A 17775-nucleotide genomic window follows, 5' to 3' on the forward strand; every position below is an offset into this window, starting at 1 on the left:
AAAAGCAACTTTCAGAAGCGTAAAGTTGCGCAGCGCCACCTTGTGTACAGGAGTATTTCTGTTTTACATTAAGCGCCATCTAATGTCAGCGAATGAAATTGCATGTTCGCTCGGCTCACCGTCAGCGAAAATCGCCTGGGTGTGAACACAAAAAACGTGGCGAAAAACGCTGGCGAATAACGCCTGGCGAATATTCGTCCCGGTGTGTACGGGCCTTTAGGGTGACAGGGTTGCTGGAGCCTATCCCAACCACCGTTGGGTGAAGGCAGGATACACCCTGGACATGTTGCCAGACCACAAAGCCACACACACTCACATTCACACCAATGTAGAACGATAAATTGACTTTTAAAGCAGGTTTTTGAACTAAGGGAGGAATCTGGAGTGCCTGGACAAAACAGTCGCATGCAAGAGAAAATACAAACTCCACAAAGAGAGGACCCAGCTGGGGTTCAAACCAGGCCCTCCTACTGGGAGACAACAGTGCTAACCACTACACCGCTGTTCCAGCCACTCAAAAATAAGCGTTTTTGAAAAAATAAAATAGAACACACAGAAATGTCTCAGTACATTCTGATGAAGCTGTGGTGCTGAAAAATAATCAGCTTCTCTCTAGACTAGAGTTTCAACAACAAATACATTCCATCTTTTTAATTTATCATTTTTACCTTCTGTTCCATTCTGATCCCTGAAATGATCTGACCAGCAGGAAGACGCATTGATGGTAAAGCATTCTTTTTTCTTTCTTTGCTTACTTAGCTGCCTAAAAGACAAAAAGAATCATCATTGGTATAGATTTTATCTGAACATCATTGGCAGGAAAAGACTTGGTGAGGAATAAAAAACAGCAAAATGGAGCGTCTTGTTTGAGGTAATAGTTCACTTTCACTATCTATGTCCTTTAGTGTAGCTTTCGTATCTATTTCTTTTTTTGTTCAGTCTAAATGGCTCATGAATTGATGTTCCTGACCAATTTCCTTCCATATTGTAAAGGAGCTTCATGTCTCTGAGCTGATAAATTGTAGGAGAAAGAGGCAAACTCACTTCGTGGAGACAATTTAAGCTGCAAATACGTGCAGGATTCCTCTGCAGAATTTAAATGGCACACATGCTTACTTAAAGGAGGGCAGACACTTTCATTTAAAGTGGGGCTGAGCTGAGAAGGTTATGCAAATGATAAGCTTTTGTGCAGCATGTGTAAAGGCCTTAGGCTGTAGTCACAACTGACCTTACAGATGGACATTGACTGTCTGCCGGCAAAAAATGGGCAAACCTGTACGGGGCATGCAGGTAGCCCACAGAAAAATCTAAGTTACAGAGTGCTTGGTGAGAATTTTTTGATTTAACTTTAGACAGAGCTTTTCATGGCTTCGTTTCAAAAAAGATTGCATTTATGTGCGACCAAGAACAAAAACTGATGGAAATTCATGTTGGCCTAAATGCAAATTGCTTTCCCTGCTCCTACACTTGGTTGTGGGCCCTTCCTCTGACTTGTCTCGTGCCCCCATCCGTCCCCCTTACTGGATGAAGCTCATCTGCTCGACTATCTAAACATGTAGTTTTAGAGTTAGCTAATTCTCTCTTAGAGTTCTGGTACATCGCATGTCCGTCCTGGAAGAGGTTCCCCCCTTCATGTGGACATCCCTGAGGTTTCTTCTTTTTTTCCGGAATCCGTTTTTGTAGTTAGTCGCATAGTTAGTTTTTTTCTTACCAACAAGGAGGGTCTAATGGCAGGGATGACCAGTGTGTTTTGGTCTGTTTGGTTTAGTTTAGCCATAACCTGTTGTATTGTATGACTTGTTCTTTATGATTACCGTTTATTACCGTTATGAAGCCCATTGAGATGACTACTGTTGTAAATATTGGGCTGCATAAATCAAACTTAATTGAATTGCAGTGTCTGCCTGCATTTGAACCCTAACTGTAAACCTAACCCCGCCCTGATTACGTGTAAATAGTCACTTCCAAATGAAAAACACCCTTTGGCACATAGAATAATCTCAATGCAGCAAATGTAGTAAGCATTGTAATGTCATCAATAATAAGAAAAAGTATTTCATAAAAAGAAGAGTTTGTTTTACTGTAGTGTAAAAAACACCACAAACCAAGTTGACAACGAAAAACATTTCTGATATTTCTCTGTTACACCGATGTCACCATGGGTTCTAACCAGAGCTAATTTATTGACCCTTACTGTATTTTTTCTAACCACAAGAAGCACTTGAAATCCATAAATTTGTTAAACTATAGAACAACTGCCTTATAGTCTGGTTAGCCTAAACTCTGGTTTACTTAGTGACCTCCAATTGATTTTTTGCTGTAAACGGTGCTCACAAATATGTTTCATGTCTTAGTTCGACTTGTATGTTTCTAAATGAGTTGAATAAATTTAAGTTAGTTAACATTTTTTCAAGTTGAATTCTTCCCCTTCCCCTAAAACTTCTCCCTACCCCTTCATTTATCCCTTCAAGCAGAGCGTTATGGAAAAATAATTTCTACAAATTCGGACCTCAATGACATCATGAATAGTCGATGGTGAGGTATGTTAGCTCGTAGCCACCGATGCTCAGAAAATGCATAGCAACGTTGATTTTAGATCTTTCAAAAGTCATGCTAAAACAGAAAAGTAAACCCCTGTGCTTCAGAGCACACTCACTTTAAATATGCAATTCTCCTCCGCACAACGTGGATTACCCATCGGGCGGAGGAATATCCAGTCCAAAGTCACTACTCCTCCCCTTTAGAAAAAAAAAGAACAAGTTCGGACATTGCTAAAGCTTTAAATGGCCCTACACTTGGAGGGGTAGGGAGAAGTATTAGGGTGTAGAGGAAGAATTCAGATTCGACCTGCTACTTATTTACTTTTCAGCTTTAGTTACTTTTCAAGGTAAAAGGAAGTAATCGTCTGTAACCAGAGAGCCACAACAGTGGGGTAAAAGAGCCACATGTGGCTCCGGAGCCTCAGGTTGCAGACCCCTCCCATAGTTGTTTGTAGAAATTTTGACTTACTAAAGTTTGTTTTTTTCATTGCTGCATCTTTGATTTGCATTTGTGGATTTTTTTTTCTTCCAAGAAGTCATTTTTTCATGGACTTTGTTCTTTTGGAAAATAAATGTATATTTTTGTCCAGTTATTTGATATCTTTCCTATAGCCAAATCCTCAGGGATATTTATTGTTTTTTTTTTCTACTCATGCTAGAACCGATTTGATCCTTTTGGTTGGTGTCTCTGGCATCTATTGCTTTCCTTTCATTTTCTTTCTCATATGATTCATTCTCGTTGCTCACGTCGCTTGTTTGTAACTGCCAGGTTTTGTTTTTTCCGTCCACTGATGATGCCTTTCCCTCCATATTGTTTTGGTAGCTCGCAGTGCATCACTTCATCATCCCTCCTCTGTATCTGGCAGCAACCAGGGACCTCTCTTCCTCTCTCTGTCTCTCTCACTCCAGCTTTTTGGGAACGTAATTCATCTTGAGTCGTGCACACGGACACACTCATTCATGCTGCGTGCGTGCACCCGACAGCACATAACTCGCATGAACCGTGGAGCAAAATGCATGCTCGACTGACCGTGCAGCACACAAGGCTCTCTGCTTGCATGTATATTCTAGCAGCTCTGTTGGTGATCTGATGAGCCGTCTCCATTTTTGCTCTCCATTTCCAGTCTACATCGTTTTGCCTCTGTGAGTTTGTGCGTGTTCATGTTAGCATTTTACTTTTTTATTTGTATTTTTTTTTATCTAAGTCATCAATGAATTAACACCCTTTAGTGTTGACTCAAACAGAAACCAGACAACCATTTGTAATGTCAGCATCTGAATGTTTACAGATCTGTTACAGTGCAAATGCTCAGTTAACGTCAAATATATTACAGCTTTAGTGTTGTAGGTTTTTTTTGCAGAGTTGGTCGAGAAGCATGGAAATGTCAGACAGTGGTACTTTATGCTGCTTGGTGTGATTTTTAAAGGAAACACAGAAAATTGTCATGACGCTCAAGGCGTGAGAACCCAGATGCTGGAACCCAGAGGAAAGACAGGTGAGTATTTGGTGAGAAAGGATTTATTGATTCTCCAAAGCTGGTAGTAGTTGTGGATGAATGAGGTCCGGTCTTGACGGCGGCTGATGGCGTGGCTGGAGGGCTTAAAGCGGTGAGTGTGATCCGGGAGGTCTTCAGATGATCCCAAGAGCCACAGAGTGGAAGGCAGTGCTGACGTCACTCGTGAGATGTGGGTATCCTGAGACAAAGGAGCAAGAGTTAGTGCAAGGCTGGGAGCAAGGCATGAGCATGAGAGCTTAGACTGTGAACCAGGCTTAGTCACCATAATGGGCAACGAACTGGCGTCGAACTGATGAGTGAGGTCTCCTTTTAAGCAGCATGGCAAATGAGGTGAGTGAAGTCAGCTGGTGGCAATCAGGGAGAAGAGCAGGCAGGGCTGGAGGGGGAGGAGTCTGCCAGGCACCATGACAGTACCCCCCCCTCAACGACCGCCTCCAGGCGGTCCGGGGCGCCGATCCGGGTGCGAACGGAAAAAGTCAGAGATGAGGGTAGGGTCCAGAATCAAAGAACGGGAGACCCACGAGCGTTCTTCCGGACCATAACCCTCCCAGTCCACGAGGTATTGATGGCCACGACCCCGGCGACGGATGTCCAAAATCCGGCTGACGGTATAAGCCGGGGCGCCGTCAATGAGCCGGGCGGGCGGAGGGGAAGCGGACGGCGGGCACAGAGCGCTGTCCATCACAGGCTTTATTTGCGAGACATGGAACGAAGGATGAATTTTGAGGGCAGCTGGGAGTCGGAGGCGAACACAGGCGGGATTGATGATTTTGTCGATGGTGTATGGACCTATGAAACGGGGGGCAAGCTTGCGAGAAGTGGCATGAATGGGAATATTGCGAGAGGAGAGCCAGACCTTTTGCCCAGGATGATAGGTGGGTCCCTCCACCCGGTGACGGTTAGCTGAACGACAGTTGTTCTCCCTGGTACGTTGCAGTGCTGCCCTGGTACGATGCCATGTGTCCTGGCAGCGGCTGAGGTGTTCTTGCACAGAGGGAACAGCGAGATCCAGCTCGTGTGAAGGGAACAGAGGTGGTGCGTAGCCTAGAGCAGCCTCGAACGGGGACAATCCTGTAGCAGAGGATGGGTGAGTGTTGTGGGCGTATTCTGCCCAAACGAGGTACCTGGACCAGTCGGATGAGTTCTGGTCGGCGAGACAACGGAGCATGGTTTCAAGTTCTTGATTTGCCCTCTCTGCTTGGCCATTCGATTGAGGATGGTACCCAGATGTGAGGCTTATGGTGGCTCCCAGAGCACCACAGAAGGCCTTCCACACCTGGGAGATAAACTGAGGGCCCCGGTCAGAGATGATATCAGCCGGGATCCCGTGGTGACGGAACACGTGCTGGGTGAGGATCTCTGTGGTTTCAGTGGCTGAGGGTAACTGTGGGAGCGGAATGAAGTGGACAAATTTAGAGAATCGATCGATGACTGTGAGAATGACAGTGTTACCCAGTGAAGGTGGGAGACCAGTGACAAAGTCCAGAGCAATGTGGGACCAAGGGCGGCAGGGAATGGACGGAGGATGCAGAAGGCCAGAAGGAGGTGAGTTCGAGGACTTTGAGCGTGCGCAGGTGGTGCAGGCGGCAACGTACTCCTTCACGTCCTTCCTCATAGTAGGCCAAAAGAACCGCCGACGGAGGAGGTTGATGGTCCTGGTGACTCCTCCGTGGCAGGCAATGCGTGAGGCATGGGCCCATGTGATAGCGTCGGACCTGAGAGACCGGGGAACATAAAGAGTGCCGTCAGGGGGAACCGGGTGACCAGGATCCTCACCTTGTGCCTGGAGGACTTTATTTTCGATATCCCAGGTGAGGCTTCCAATGATGCAGGTGGGAGGTATGATGGTGGCCATAGTGTTATCCTGGTCGTCAGAAGAGCTGTATTTCCGGGAAAGGGCGTCCGGCTTGATATTGCGGCTTCCAGGTCTGTATGTAATAGTGAAGTTGAACCGGTCAAAAAATAGACACCAGCGGGCCTGACGAGAATTTAAACGCTTGGCGGAACGGAGGTATGAGAGGTTCTTGTGATCAGTCCAGACAATGAATGGGTGGACCGCACCCTCCAGCCAATGACGCCACTCTTCGAGTGCTAACTTAATAGCCAGGAGCTCACGGTTGCCCACGTCGTAGTTGCGCTCCGCGGGAGTAAGTTTCTTGGAGTAGTAGGCGCAGGGCTTGAGCTTGCCAGATGTCTCCTCACGTTGGGACAGGACGGCCCCTATGCCAGAGTCGGAGGCGTCAACTTCGACTACAAATTGTCTGGTGGGATCGGGCTGAATCAGGATGGGAGCGGAGACAAAGAGACTTTTGAGGGTGTCGAAGGCTTTTTGAGCAGAGGAATCCCAATGATAAGCCCGAGCAATGGAGGTGAGTTTAGTCAGGGGGGCGGCAATGGCACTGTAATTACGGATGAACCGCCTGTAAAAATTGGCGAACCCCAAAAACTGTTGGAGTTTCTTTCGGGAGTTAGGGGGTTCCCATTTGGAGACAGCTTCGATCTTTACCGGGTCAGGACGGATGCTGCCTGCCTCAAATATATAACCCAAGAAGGGGATTACTGTGGCATGGAATTGACATTTCTCTGCTTTGACGAAGAGATGATTCTCAGATAAACGTTGTAGAACCTGCCGAACATGTTCAGGATGTTGCTCAGGGTTTTTGGAGTAGATAAGGATATCGTCGAGGTATACAAAAACAAACCAGTTGATGAAGTCCCGAAGAACGTCATTAACGAGACGTTGAAAGACGGCAGGAGCGTTGGTCAACCCAAATGGCATAACCAGATATTCATAGTGGCCAAGAGGGGTATTGAAGGCAGTTTTCCACTCGTCACCTTCCTTAACTCGAACGAGGTGGTAAGCGTTGCGCAGATCAAGTTTAGAGAAGATGCGAGCTTCCTGAATGGAATCAAAAACAGAACTAATCAGAGGGAGAGAGTATTTATCCTTAACAGTGATCTGATTAAGTTCTCTATAGTCAATGCAGGGTCTGAGGGTTTTATCCTTCTTCTCAACGAAGAAAAACCCCGCCCCGACTGGTGAGGACGAGGGACGGATGTGTCCAGAAGAAAGCGCCTCCTGGATGTAACTCTCCATAGCTACTTTCTCAGGACCGGAAAGATTAAACAGTCTGCCTTTAGGGAGAGGTGCACCATCGAGTAGCGTGATGGAACAATCGTAAGGCCGGTGCGGGGGTAAGGTGCCGGCCTTAGTTTTGCTAAAGACAGCGCGGAGGTCGTGATAACAACTAGGTACTTTAGAGAGATCAATTTCTTCCGGGGAGCTAGACGGGGAAGAGCTGACAGGCGGAATAGCAGATTGCAGGCAGTTAGCGAGACAAAACTCGCTCCAACCAGTGATACGACGACGCACCCAATCAAACTGTGGGTTGTGACGTTGGAGCCAGGAAAACCCCAGCACCACAGGATTTTGGGGGGTACGAGTAACGAAGAACCGGGTGAATTCCCTATGATTTCCGGAAGAAACCAGTAGAATAGGTTTGGTGCTATGCGTAATGATAGAAAGCTGCTGACCTCCCAACCCAGCCGCTTTAACCGGCGAAGGAAGAAGTTCAGTGGGCAAAAACAGACGAGAAACAATACTATGGTCAATAAGGTTTTGTTCTGCACCAGAGTCAATTAAGGCGTGGAGGTCCAAAGTTTCAGAGGCATGACATAGCTTGACAGGGATTTGAAGAAAGTCTTTAGGGCATGACCTGAAGGTACCTGCCCGTGGCCTGTCTTCTAGCGGGGGGGTTTGTGAGTTTAAACGTAAACTGCACTGGTGTACCTGGTGTCCTGACTGTCCACAGTAAAAACACGCCCCCTCGGCCCGTCGGCGCCGTCTTTCCTCTGCAGAGAGCTTAGAATGGCCGATTTGCATTGGTTCGTCCAATAGGCTGTGGGGGGGTTCAGCTGGAATCACTGGTGGAACGTGTGATGTAGTACCTTGAACAGGAGTAGATGAGTTCTTGCGAGTAGGCGGAGGTCTCTCGTGTTGTCGCTCACGTAAACGTGTGTCTGAGCGAAGGGCAGCAGTGACGAGTTCCTCAAATGAATGGGTTTCCGGTTGTGAGCACAGGTGGTCTTTTATGGCTTCATTCAAAGATTGGTAGAAGACCCCTCGTAATGCTGGGTCTGTCCAGCCTGCCTCCACCGCCAGTATCCTAAAATCAATGACATGATCGCTGACTGATCGGTTATGCTGTTTGAGGGCGAGGAGCTTACGTGCGGCTTCCTCCTGTTTGCGAGGTTGGTCAAACACCAGCTTGAATTCCTCCAGGAAACGATCATAAGTTAGATGTGCGACAGGATGTATGGCCAGAAACGCCTGGGCCCACTGCAGAGCTTTGTTACGGAGAGCATTAATGATCAAGGTGATTTTGCCAAGATCGGAGTTATAATACCTTGGGGCTTGCTGAAACAGCAGGCGACACTGGAGAAGGAAACCCCCACAGGCTTCGACGTCACCGTAATATGGTTCGGGCTGTGGGCGGAAGTTTTCAGGCGAGGGAGCGGAGGCGGAAGCAGCGACGACACCGGAAGCAGAGGGAGCTGCTGCGGGGGGAGCCATCTGACCTGAGAGATCCATTAGTGATTGCGTTAAGCCATCCAAACGCCGAAAAAGTTCCTGCTGGGCAGTAGCCACTTGCGACAAGGCGTCGGTTTGGCAGTCCAGGGCGATACCCTGCTGATTGATGGCGTAGCGAAGTTCTTCTGGGTCAGCTGGGTCCGGAGTTTGGCCAGTTCGTTCTGTCATGACGCTCAAGGCGTGAGAACCCAGATGCTGGAACCCAGAGGAAAGACAGGTGAGTATTTGGTGAGAAAGGATTTATTGATTCTCCAAAGCTGGTAGTAGTTGTGGATGAATGAGGTCCGGTCTTGACGGCGGCTGATGGCGTGGCTGGAGGGCTTAAAGCGGTGAGTGTGATCCGGGAGGTCTTCAGATGATCCCAAGAGCCACAGAGTGGAAGGCAGTGCTGACGTCACTCGTGAGATGTGGGTATCCTGAGACAAAGGAGCAAGAGTTAGTGCAAGGCTGGGAGCAAGGCATGAGCATGAGAGCTTAGACTGTGAACCAGGCTTAGTCACCATAATGGGCAACGAACTGGCGTCGAACTGATGAGTGAGGTCTCCTTTTAAGCAGCATGGCAAATGAGGTGAGTGAAGTCAGCTGGTGGCAATCAGGGAGAAGAGCAGGCAGGGCTGGAGGGGGAGGAGTCTGCCAGGCACCATGACAAAAATGGAGCTAAGCTTAAGAGTCGCTTTTGTTGCAGACTCTCCAGCAGTTCATTCTTACCCATCCCCCCCCCCCCCCCCACCGCCCCCCAACGCTGCAGGAAAGATTCACAATACAGGAGTGAAAAACAAAACTACAACAAAACAAAAAAACATTTGAAATAAAGTATTGCAAACCAAAGCGTTTTTATATGGTTTGATGCATAGTTCAAGTTATTGTCACACTTGATTTAGAAAGCTTTTCATCTCAGGCCGTCCGCAGTGTAAGACTCTTAAAGCATCATTTAATATTAATGAAACAAAAATACATTACATTACAAACAGTATCTATAATAATCTCGTGTCAGAAAAAAAATTACAGAACACAGCAAACAAAAGCCGGTATCAGCTGGGGAATCCTTAAGCTGTTCTGATTTGCTTTAAGAACAAAACCTTAAAGAAAATTTGAAAGTCAAAGTGACTCCTTTTTAAGGTTGGAGACATAAATGTTAAGTTATAAATACAGGAACTGTTAAATAAATATGTCTTTACTTGTTTTATGGTAGTTGCACATATGTGCTCTTATTGTGAAAGGGAAAAAGGGAGGGGAAGTAGAGACGTGGTTGTCGGTTGTTGATGGCGTTGGAATAAAGAAGACGTGAAGCCAAGAAGTGAATTTGAATCCTTTTAACAATAAAGACCCACTCTGACCATCTTCTGAGGGTGAAACTGTCAGCTGTAGGGCGGAGCAGGGGGCTTGTGGTCCATCCAGTCTATTTTCTACATCACAAATATGCTATTTTTCAGACGGCTTTTTTTCTTCTGCCCCTGATTCACTACAAATGGATGAAGAAGTAGTCAGAAATGTAATTTTAATTTCATTTTCTTTCATCAAAAAAAGCAATAACTACAACTAAGTTTTCACTACAATATCAATCCAATAAAAATATGTTGATTATATTTTACGAGTACAAATTCTTTTTGCTCCTCTTTTATTTTTGAAAGCTAAGCTGTTAGAAAATGAAATTAAAACATTTGATATATATGGAGTAAGATGTACCAACCACTTTACAGGTAACCTGTAGTTTCTGATGCTATCAGGTAGGGTTGGGCGATGTCCCCTAATTTGGCCGTTGACGATGTTTGCTGTCAACCATCGGGATGGACGATGACATCGTCGGGGGGGGGGGGTATCTTTACATTTTTCGTTCTTATATAACTGCTATTCGTTATTTTGCTTTTTTCATTTTATTTCCCAACTAATGGTTAATCCGCGATGATCCAGTATAAACTGAGGGAAGTGACTTTAACAGAAAAAGTAACAAGCAAAATAGAAAAGAAGTTGTCCGCTCCTGCACTTAACTAGCGAAGTGGACCGGCGGAGGGCGGATTTACAGCTTTATGTTTGATGGGAAGGGGGGGGGGGTACATGAGCGGTATGTGTGGGAGATTTAAGACTGCGATCCGTCCCGCAGCTCTAGGGGTACGAGCTATCAAACACAGAACCGGGTCTAAACGTGTGTCTGAGCACAGTTCGGATCGTCAGCAGACACACAGCGGTTTGAGCTTCAAAGCAGAAATTTCGCTCAGTCCTTAGAAAACATTCAATCAATCACGTGGATTTGTGTTTCCAGTCGTGTCCCGACTAAATAAAGGCTGATGTTATTCACAGGATGCAGCGCCACCCAAAGCTAATGTTGTTAGCCCGTGTTAGCATACTGCTAATCCTGGCTACGTTCAGAAAAAGCACTGACCACACGGATTAAAATTCAAATGATGAGCGAACAGGTGTTTGATAATAACCGTAACATTATTAAAAGCACGTTTAGAAGATCGTCTCGTATTTTACCGAGCTGACATGTCAATGTATATAGCTGCTCGCCGCTGTTATCGTTTTGTATTGAATTGTTACCTTCAATAAAGTTTGGAAAAAAAGCCGCTCGGCGGAAGTTGTATCCTCTTCCGGTTTTCAAACTGCGCATGTGCGAATACTGCGCGTGTGCGAATGATTTATTCCGACCGAAATTGTGACCTTAGTGAACGTTTTTATATTCTGAAAACATTTTTCTGGGCCCATGTACACGGTTGGATTCTAATCCGACCATTGATCCCATCAAGATATTTTGCACATGTAACCGCGGCTTATGGTGTCGACGCGCAACGTGGCGGGGGCGTGGCATCACGATGGTGGTCTCTCCATCGGGATGTCAGTCACCCATCACGATGGACGATGATATCGTCCATCGGCACAACCCTACTATCAGGTTGATGTCTAAATATACAGTACATGTATGGAAATTACAGATAGCCTATTCTCCACGTTTGTCTGTTTGTTTCCTTTAAAACAGCTTGTTTTTCTTTCTCATCAGGTGGAGTATGACGGCCTCACAGGTCACATCGAGTTCAACAGCAAAGGCCAGAGGACCAATTACACCCTGAAGATCTTAGAAAAACACCCAGCCGGGTACAAAGAGGTCAGAACTCTGACAAAGTCGAGTAAAGAGGAGTCGAAAGACTAAAGTGGTGTTAAGTAAATGCAAATAATGAAATGCAAATGTCTCCTTTCTTTGAACATGGAGATGGTGCAGTAATTAGTTCCACAGAAACCTTGCTCCCGATTGTGTCTTGCAACTTTGAGGCAACTGTTGCCATGCGTGAAATCCAGAAACAACTCAGTTGGAAGGTTCTGAACTCCTCTGCAGTTCTTCTGTCAATACAGACTAAACTAGAAGTTTCTCCCCGAGGGGTGTGGTGCTGGTTTATTATCTCAGGTTAACATTAAAATGTCAGTTTTCATCTGTGGTTAACTCAAGGTCAGATGGTTTCTGAAGCCTGGGGGGATAAGTAAGTGTGCAAAACTGTGCCACTGATTTCCACTTGATTTCAGCATGCTATTCATTTATATCGAGGTGGGCAATTCCAGGCCTGGTGGGCCGGTGTGTCTGCAGGGTTTCCAGATATTCCTACTTATGGCTGATTACCTGGTTCAGGTGTGTCCAGCCAATCAGGAGCCAGAGCAGGATATGTTGGAAAACATGCAGGAATGCGGCCCTCAGTGCCCACCTCTGATTTAGTTAGTTGAGCATCAAGAATCCCACATATTACAACCTTTCATCATTAAAAAAAAAAAAAAAAGTGTTAGCAACTGATTCAATAAAGCTGAAACATTTTTATTAAGCATGAATAACATTGAGAATAAAAATGATGACTTTCTGCTTCACTGAGACTTTCACCCAGTCATAAGATGGTTTTGTTATTTTTTTATTAACCTGATTGTTAAATATTAGATTTTTTTTAATTAGTAGTCTAAATTAGGCTCCTTTTAATACTATATTAGTTGCAAAAAAAGCTTAATTGGATTTTATCTAAAGAGACACTCCAATGAAAATGGTGTTTTTACCATGTTTTTGTGGCCTTTTACAAAGACTAGTTAGAAATCTAGTGTGTTATGATGACAAATTTTTGGATGATTTATGAACAATAAATGAAAATACGTATTTTTTTAAATTACAAATTATTTAAACGCAAAGCAGTTTGGTGTTAGTTCGCAGAGACTTAGTGGAAATTTTCAAGGTGTGAATTTTGGAATCGTAAATCCGGACATCCTGAAAACCGGCCAACGGCCTGTATTGGACACAACCACTGTCTCATCAATGGAGACGTTGCAGCCTTGGAAATGAAAGAGTTGACAGAAAACTTTAATCAACATTAAATGTCTACCTAATGAATGATAACACAGTAATCCAATAGAATCACATATGATCTGCAGAGGGATGATCTAAAGGCGTGTAGGACGTTTGCTGCAGATGAGAAGAGATTTGTATGCATGAGTAAGAACATGTGGCCTTATTTAACATGAATGAATGTGGAGGAACCAGGTCCAATTTCATTGATTTTAATTATTGACTCTGCTAGGAACATTATTCAACTTCCTCGGGCTAATTTCATGAAACTTCATGAATGATTTGTCGGGCCCTTTGTCCTCTGCCTTTCTCTGTTGTTTTGACTCCGCATGGTTTTCCTTCATTTGCTCTTGTCTGAGCTGTCAAAAGAAATTGTGCTTTCTCAGCAGCAAACGGCAATATTTTAAATATTACATTGCACCCTTTTTGTTTTATCCATATATGATCTGCTTCTTTTCAAGAGCAAAGTCTCTAAAGAACCAGAAGGTCCATAAAATTACACTCTTACACTCAGAGGCTATATCATCGTGAATGATGAATTGGAGTTCGACTGCCTGTCTGGGCATCTTGCAGAGGGTGGCATCTCATGTGAGTCTGCCTGGACTGCAGAGCCCAGACAGCTTCTAACTAAGGAAAAGATAAAGGAAAGAGAACATCAGATGAATGGATCGGCAAGAGTGTCTTGAGAGAAAGAACTGGCTGACAGGATGAAGAGGGAATGTGGCTTAGAGGGATGTAATAAATGAAATACTGCATAAGGAAAGCGCAACAGCTGGAGGACGGAAGGGGAAAATGGATGGAGATGGAGTAAAGTAAGTGATGAATGGGAACAAGTGTAGAAGAGCATCCATGTACTCGGAACGAGTTTGTGAGTATAGGAGGAAACGGAAAAAAGAAACAGTTTGTGATAGAAATGACTTATTGTGGACAATGTTTAAATGATGAGAAGTGCATTTTGGTGGGACGATGGGGCATAATGTACAGTGTGAGCTGTAGGTAAACAGGGATTTAAGAACTGATGAAAGTTGCTCAAAAGACTTCAATTCACCTGGGTTCAAACCATACACATTTATACAGTAAATAAGTCATTTCTGACATCTTTGATAGGATGAAAATAACAAAAATGACGCCTAGAGTGCAACATTTAGCCAGAGTTTGCTTTGTCCAAGTGTCAGAAATGGCTAATTAGCCAAGATAAGGCAAAGGTTCTATTGAATCGAGCCACCTGCCAATCAAAAAAAGGTGCCTCTAAAAATGCATACATTCAAGCTCTACTCTAATTGGAATAGATTATAACACAACCAGCATGAATGGAGACAGAAAAAAACAAAACACCCAAAAGTATTAAAAAAATGTTTGAACGTAAAAAGTTAGTTTGACGGGCAAAAACGGAACTTCCCTTAGACACAAGAGCTTTAGCTCCAGAGTTGACATTCTTTGAACAAAGGTAACTATTTGTAATTCCTAATTGCAACGGATTCTGATGTGGGGAAAAGCAGCTTTGCGCCGCCAACATAAATAACTCTTTAGCCGTCTTTAGAATTACCGCAATTCTACTGATACTCAAGCAGAGAAAGCAGCTTTGTGCAAATATGCCCTGTAATACTTTACAGTGTTATACTGTATCACTTTACAGTATTAATTAGTTATACTGTAATACTTTACGGTAGTAAAGTATGTTAACAAGTTGATTCTGACTCCAGCGAAATACAGCTTCTAGGCCGATACACAACACTTAACCTAAAATTACTTTAACTGTTTACGCACCAGATACTACAGCAGAGAAAGCAGCTTTGCGCTCTCACTTTACAGTAGTTTAACGTAAAGCAACAAATTACCGTAACTCTTCAATCATTGATGCAAATAACATAATTCAACTGGATTCTAAAAAACCAATGTTGTGTTGATTTGCAACACTTTTCCGTTGTGAAGTATGAACGCAATCATTTACGAAACCTGCTTATTTTAACGTGGGAAAAAGCAGCTTTGCACCAGTATGCAACACTCTATCTAAAATTACCAGAAATCTATAGCCGTTTACGCAATTAATGTCATTCCAACGGATTTGAAAGCTCGGAAAAGCAGCTTTGCACTGACATGCACACTTCACAGTAGTGAAGTGTTTACACATTCAGCCTATACCAGCTGACTGAAGTGGAAAACACAACACTTAAAGTGTTGCCTATTGATGCAAAGCTGCTTTTTCTTCATGTCAGAATAACATGGATTAACATGATTTGCGTGAACAGTCAAAGAGTTACAGTTGTCCAAAGACCGTCTGTTATTTTCCCTCCACGGTGACGGTTCCGACGTTAATGGATCAGCATGGTGCTCCATGAAGTCCAGCCTCCACTGGCTATTTGAGAGACGAGAGCATTTGAAACTTCATTGTTTCTGTCAGATTTAGGAAGAAAAGGTGATTTCACACAGGGTTAGGTTTTGACAGACCTGTCAGTGGTCTGGAAAAGGTTATCAGAAAGCAAAGCTTCTTCCAAACACTTAATTATGTTATCCTCAGTTTGTTGTAAACAATAGGTTCTTTCTAGAACCTTTCTATAATATCCTGGTAAAGTTCTGTCTGGAAATATTTAACTCTAAAATATGTTTTAAAGTTTTTAAATTCTTAAAGGGGTGAAGGGTGGAAAAAATAAAAAATGACTGTAATTTAATTCATTTTTAAATAATCTTTCTTTTTTTCTTTACAGATTGGGACTTGGTATTCCAACAACACGTTGGTCATGAACTCCACTTCCCTGGACCTGAACGCATCACAGACACTGGCAAACAAGTCACTAATTGTCACCACAATACTGGTAACACAACCTCAAATAATAGATAAGTGAAATACATGACCCACTGTAGCTTCAAGAGTTACAGGTTATCCTCTGTGTCCTTTCTGTCCCCCCAACAGGAAAACCCTTACGTCATGCGCAAGTCGAACTACCAGGACTACCAGGGTAACGATCAGTACGAGGGTTTCTGCGTGGACATGCTGAGGGAGCTGGCAGGCATCCTCAAGTTCTCCTTTAAAATCAAGCTGGTGGACGACGGGCTTTACGGAGCTCCAGAACCTAACGGCAGCTGGACGGGCATGGTGGGAGAGCTGATCGACAGGGTGAGAAGAGACCTGCTGAATATAAACCCTAACATTTAAAGTCTAAATATGTCCCTTTGTCATAGTCTTCAACACATCTAAACTGCATTTCTTGACTACAAGAAGTCAGTGAAAAATAATACCAGCAGCCTATGAGAGGATGTGTAACAGGCTAAAAACAGTAAACACAGAGTTAGGGAAGCTAAAAACAATGGTTCAACATGAATACACTCTCACTCAATCTTAACAGAACAAAATTTATGATTTTTTGCAATGACTTACTTCCAGTAAACATACAACAAATCTTCATGAACTGAGAGGAGTGTTACAAAAAAGAATGATTTTTCTTCTACCCACTTCTTTTCAAGCCACACTGCTTTGTTTAATCAATCTATTTTTAACTCTTGTGTTCATTTTCATTTTGTGTTTGTGCCATGGGTCAGAGTCACAAAAGCGCACAATTGTCTTTATATCATTGAACCCCTGGTTTTATGTTTGCTCTGCAGTTTTTTCTTCTTTTTTTAACAAATGTTGTGGAGCACAAAGAAATACATTTATATTTTTTAAAACAGATAATGTGGGCATGACAAGTAAAATAGGTCAATAATATTAATAATTTGAAAAATGAAAGTGTAACTTTTATTTGCTTTTTTTCCTATAAATATTCTTTTTTATTCTTCTTGGTCCCCTTCTGGGTAGCCACTTTTCCCTTCAATCTGTAAGGCTTGCTTTCCTAAAAGAAAATCTCCTGGGTTCCACACCTGTTCATTTTCTCATTTCTGCCTGAGGCTTTCATCTCTAAACACTTACAGAAGATCCCATTGCCACGTGCAATAAAAACAAAACCTGGAAACAAAAAAAAGGCGTAATCAGCAAAAAACAAAGTTAAAATGATCTCATTTATGCATCGTATTTTCCACACTATAAGTCGCTCTGGAGTATAAGTCGCAGATGCCAAAATATGCATAATAAAGAAGAAAAAAATCATATATAAGTTGCACATTTCTGAGAATTGTTTTGAACAAATATGGGAACATAAACAGGTATTTTATCTGTAAAGGCAAATCATAATAACAGAATAGATAACAATAGTCGGAATATCTATCTTAACATATTGATGCTTATTTAGCTTCATTAAATATAGCAGGAATCCAGTATAACGTAGCAAACAATTATTTGGATACGTATAGCATAAAGACCATGCTAACAAGTCAGACTCTTTATATCACTTCAAATCATTAAATCAGTATGTTGCAATGCCACGTCCACACCAGGCTCGGAAACATGCGTATAAGCGCATAACCACATCTAATAAAATTTTATTTAGGCCCGTTTCAGGCTTCCGCATTCAAAACTCTCATGATCACATGTTGCTACGTAAATGTTTAAGTCTGTTTTTGGGGAATCTACGTACAAAACTTGCAGCAATTAAAAGTTAAACCAGTTGAACTTTGAGCAATCAATGACTCAACTTTGGTAGTGACGCATGGGTATCGTCCTTTAAAAAAAAAAAAAAAAAGGGCCCACCAGTTAAAAATCGATTATGAAGGAGAGAATAATATTTGCGGTTTGTGTCCGACCAGTATTATATTACATCAAGTTTTTCACATATCGGAATAGAGCTGTGAAAGGAAAAGCCTGGCGCAAGATTCACGTGACTTGCACCAAGCCTCCTCCAACTGTGATATATGCTTGTGATATGCTACCGGATATGCTTTTGACAA

General features: G+C 43.4%; 1 protein-coding gene across 2 annotated transcripts in view; it reads left to right on the top strand.

Moving 5' to 3' along the window:
* LOC101155942 (glutamate receptor ionotropic, kainate 5) overlaps window positions 1–17775 on the top strand; it is a 250105-nt gene that overhangs the window by 194152 nt on the left and 38178 nt on the right. For both annotated transcript variants that reach the window (XM_023960344.1, XM_023960345.1), the window contains exons 11-13: window positions 11644–11748; window positions 15663–15770; window positions 15869–16072. In XM_023960344.1, coding sequence (XP_023816112.1) covers window positions 11644–11748; window positions 15663–15770; window positions 15869–16072 — 417 coding nt within the window. The remainder of the gene's footprint in view (window positions 1–11643; window positions 11749–15662; window positions 15771–15868; window positions 16073–17775) is intronic.

Source organism: Oryzias latipes, chromosome 11 (genome assembly GCF_002234675.1).
Source record: "Oryzias latipes chromosome 11, ASM223467v1".
NCBI classification, from domain to species: domain Eukaryota; kingdom Metazoa; phylum Chordata; class Actinopteri; order Beloniformes; family Adrianichthyidae; genus Oryzias; species Oryzias latipes.